Source organism: Wasmannia auropunctata, unplaced genomic scaffold, assembly GCF_000956235.1.
Source record: "Wasmannia auropunctata unplaced genomic scaffold, wasmannia.A_1.0 LD309189.1, whole genome shotgun sequence".
NCBI lineage: Eukaryota > Metazoa > Arthropoda > Insecta > Hymenoptera > Formicidae > Wasmannia > Wasmannia auropunctata.
In genome coordinates, this window is record NW_012053701.1 from 1 (window position 1) to 4,468 (window position 4,468).

At 52.7% G+C, this 4,468-nt stretch overlaps 1 protein-coding gene across 1 annotated transcript; it reads right to left on the reverse strand.

The window, feature by feature from the left end:
- Positions 1–3,100: 3,100 nt before the first annotated feature.
- Positions 3,101–4,105, reverse strand: LOC105461105. The gene has a single exon (XM_011707593.1). It carries the CDS (start codon positions 4,103–4,105, stop codon positions 3,101–3,103), a length of 1,005 nt encoding a protein of 334 aa, XP_011705895.1.
- Between the last annotated feature and the right edge of the window lie 363 nt (positions 4,106–4,468).

The window sequence follows — 4,468 nt, forward strand, 5'->3', positions numbered from 1 at the left end:
TTCCGGCTCTTGTTACTTGGTCTCTTGGTTGTTGAGGGAGGGGCCCCGGATCTTCCGTATGCCCCGTATCGTCTCCTCTCGTGCCATTGCCATGCGTAAGCGACCTGTTAACAAAGTCCGACGTGTTCTCTCGGTCATCTGCAAGCATGTATGCCGGTTTAACGCGATCAATGGAAATCGTTAGGTGTTTGCCATGTATATTCACGATAAATTTCTTATCGTCTCGACTTATCACTTGATACGGCCCTTCGTACGGTGCTTGCAACAACGCCTTCGGCGCGTCGCGCCGGACAAATACTTGTTCCGCCTTTGCCAGGTCTTTGTGCACGAATGTCCGTCGTTCTCCATGTCGCGTACCTTGGATCGGGCGCAGCTCATCAAAATGCTTGCGCAGCTCGCTCGCAAAGTCAACGGCGTCGCTCGCCTCGTCTGTTGTCCGTCGGGTCAAAAACTGTCCCGGAAGACGCAACGCTTCTCCGTATACCAGTTCGGCCGCTGTCGTCTGCAGGTCATCTCTCCAGGCTGCCCGAACTCCGAGCAGAACCGTGGGTAGCACCCCAGTCCATCGGTCGTTTCCTTGGCATTTGATGGCCGCTTTCAAATGGCGGTGGAACCGTTCCACCATGCCATTTGCCTGTGGGTGGTATGCTGTTGTTTTAAGATGGAGTGTCCCACAAATTTCATTTAATCGGCGGAAAAGTTGCGACTCGAACTGACGTCCTCTGTCCGTCGTGACTTTGAGGGGGGCTCCGAACCTGCAAATCCATCCCTCATAAAAAGTCCTCGCCACTGTCTCCGCCTCTTGATTCTGCATTGGAAACGCCTCCGGCCACCGCGTAAAGCGGTCTACGCACGTCAAGCAATAACGCATGCCTTCCGAAATTGGCATTACAATTATATCCAGGTGGATATGCTCGAATCTCCTCGATGGTGTGGTAAATTCTCCTAGCGGTGCGGAAACGTGACGTGATATTTTGGACCTCTGGCAGGGCAGGCAAGCGCGCGCCCAGTTGCGGCAATCCGTTCTCAGGGACGGCCAAACGTAGCGCTGTGCTACGAGCTTGGCCGACGCCTTAACTCCGGGGTGAGCCAAACCATGTACCAGGTCAAAAGCAGCCCGCCGATAAGGCCTCGTCAGGAAAGGCCTCGGTATCTTCGTCGTTACGTCACAGTATATCTGTTCACCCGTTCCGGGAATCGTCATTTTTTCTAGTCTAAGTCCTGTCTCCTGACACAAATATTCTGCGAGTTCTTTGTCGTCCCTCTGTGACTCCGCCAACGCAGCGTAGTCCAGTGGTGACCTCAATTCCTCGATTCTTGATAACGCATCGGCCACGACGTTGTCCTCGCCCGACACGTGCCGAATGTCCGTTGTGAACTGCGCTATGAAGTCCAAGTGACGGAATTGACGCGGCGAACTCCTCTCCGGCTTCTGCCGGAACGCGAACACCAACGGCTTATGATCTGTGTAGATTGCAAATGCTCGCGCCTCCACCATGTGCTGGAAATGTTTAACAGATAGATAAATGGCAAGGAGCTCTCTATCGAACGCACTATATTTGGTTTCGGCTGGGCTTAGTTTCTTCGAGAAGAATGCTAAGGGTTCCCACCCGTTTTCGCCTCGTTGTTGTAACGCCGCTCCGATACTATGTTCGGACGCGTCGGTAAACAAAGCGAGTTCTGCCGTTGATTTTTGGGTGACGCCAAGTAGAGCAGGCCTGCACTAAGCTTTCCTTGGACGCTTCAAACGCTTGTTCGGCCTGTGACGTCCAATTCAAAGGCGTCCTTCCCTTACTGTTTCCACACAGGAGCTCGTTAAGTGGCGCCAATATCTCGGCGGCCTTCGGCAAAAAACGTCTATAAAAATTGATCATGCCGAGATATCTTCTCAACTCTTTTGCTGTTTTCGGCTTTTGGTAGTCCCGCACTGCCTCGATTCGCGAGGCCAACGGACGCGTTCCCTCCGTGGACACGAGGTATCCGAGAAATTTTATCTCCGGTTGCCCGAAAACGCACTTCGCGGGATTTATCACAACGCCGTATTCGCTCAGTCTTTTAAATAGCACCCGCAAATGTTCGACGTGTTCGTCGGCCGATTCTGACGCAACGAGAATGTCGTCAATATACACGTAACAGAATTCGAGATCGCCCAACACCTCATCCATGAACCTCTGGAAGGTCTGCGCCGCATTCCTTAAACCGAACGACATGTACTTGAACTCGTACATGCCGAACGGCGTGGTAATTGCTGTCTTCGGCACGTCTTTTTCGGCCACCGGAATTTGGTGATATGCGCGCACGAGGTCAAGTGTTGTAAATATTTTCTTACCCTGTAGAGCCTGTGCGAAATCCTCTATATGTCGAACCGGATAACGGTCGGGAATTGTTCGCGCGTTCAATGCCCTATAGTCTCCACAGGGTCGCCATCCCTCGCCTCTCTTCTGCACCAGATGCAAGGGAGCCGACCAACAGCTCTTTGACGGCTGGGCGATCCCGACTTCCACCATTTTACGAAATTCGCTTCTCGCGGCCGCTAAGCGATCCGGGGCAAGCCTCCGTGGTTTGCACACCACGGGTGGTCCCGGCGTTGTCTCAATGTAATGTCGCGTCCTGTGCTTTGTTACCTCGGACGGTCGTCCTTCGGGCCTCGTGATCTCCGGATACCGTGCTAATAGATCGTGATATAGAGTTGTTCCCGTAACTGTTTTCACGCACGGCACGCCGCACCGCATGCACCGACCGGGAACCGTCAAACTAGTCACTCCGTCCACGAGTCGCGAGCCCCGCAAATCCACGAGAAGACCGTAATGGGCAAGAAAATCGGCCCCGATAATCGGCTTTGAAACGTCCGCTATAACGAAACGCCACGTAAACTCTCGTCGCAGTCCAAAATTCAATGTCAGCGTTTCCGTTCCGTACGTGTTAATCACAGTGCCGTTAGCTGCAGAGAGTTCATAGGTCGATCTCTGACGTGGTCCCCGGACCAAACTCCGTGGGTACACGCAGAGATCCGCGCCCGTGTCAATTAAAAAGAAAACTTTCGTCGCAATGTCCATAATAAAAAGGCGACGCGTCAAATGGCCCGAATCGCTCGCCGCCATTAGCGACTGGCCCCTGCGTTTCCCTGTTGCTGTGCCGAGCAAGGCGGCTCACATCGTCGAGCATCCGGCCCGAAACGCCAATGGAACCAACAGAGTCCGTTCGATACGTGTCCGCGGCTTCGAGAACGCGACCGCGAGCGCGAACGAGTTCGGAACGCTCCTTCGCGGCCCCGATTCTCCCGACGGGATCGGCCTTCTCCGATAGCTTCGATCGATCTTTGGAGCGCCGATAACTTCTCCGTCATTTCCTGTTGTAGCGCCAACTGTAACTGCGCGAATTTTACCTCCATTCTTGCCTCGATTGCACTGGTGTCATTTGCGTTCTGTATCACGGGAGTCCGCGCAGTCTCTGCGACTTGAAAAGTCGGCGCCCGTGTGGCCTCTACGATCGCGTCCGCAATATCCGCTAACTGATCGTTCGTATCCGCGTGGCGCGTCACAAGATGCGGTTGGATATACGTCGGTAGCCGACTCAGCCAGATAGTTCTTAGAACCTGGTCGCCGACGACGCTTCCGGCGAGGGTGCGTAAATGCCGCAGAAATTGCGACGGCTTTCTGTCGCCGATTTCCTCATGTTCTAGCAATCTACGCGTTTTATGTTCTTGCGATAAGCTAAGGCGTTTAATTAGCTCCGTTTTTAAGGTTTCGTACGCTCTTTCATTCGGCGGGTTCATAATTATATCGCGTACTTCGGTGCTGTAACGCGGCCCGATTGCCGTCAGCGCATAGCCAAATTTCGTTGCGTCGATCGTTATTCCGGCGGCCTGAAAACTTCGGTCTACTATACTGAACCAGAGTTCAGGATCCGCGGGAGTGAACTCCGGCATTCGCATTCCTACGCGGCTCACCTCGGGGCCTGTCAAAAAACATCCCGGCGCCTGGACACCCGGTTGCTGCGCCGATGTCGATGGCTGGTCCAATGTCACCAGCGGCCTTTGTTGCGGCGGTCGCTCCCGCTCTGGCGAAGGTTGGCTCGACGGATTTAAATCACGAGTCGTTAACATAATTTTTAGTTTATATTGTCCACGCACTAATTTCACTCCGACGAGGATTATAAATCGTCACGGCGTTCGGTCAAAATTTAATGCGAGAGAAAAAGAAAAAAACTTCTCTATCTGGCGCTCGATTTACGAAAAAAAAGGTTCACGTCGGCGTCACCACTTTAGTCTATTGCCTGTGCGTGTGGCTATGTAGCGCGAGATCAGAGTTATTCTATTCGTTAGTCTTGTGCTAGGATGATGTCCGAATAATAAGTATTTCAGTTTTGAGGAGTATTGAGACTAAATTCACTTTATTCGAATGTACAGTATAGAATCAGCACGTCTGATCGCGTCGGAGTGTTTCGACCAAATCCTTTCCTTTTGTCC

Bases quoted from the DNA above. Each gene is read 5' to 3' on its own strand.
- LOC105461105 (XM_011707593.1), bottom strand. From the start codon at position 4,105: ATGTTAACGACTCGTGATTTAAATCCGTCGAGCCAACCTTCGCCAGAG.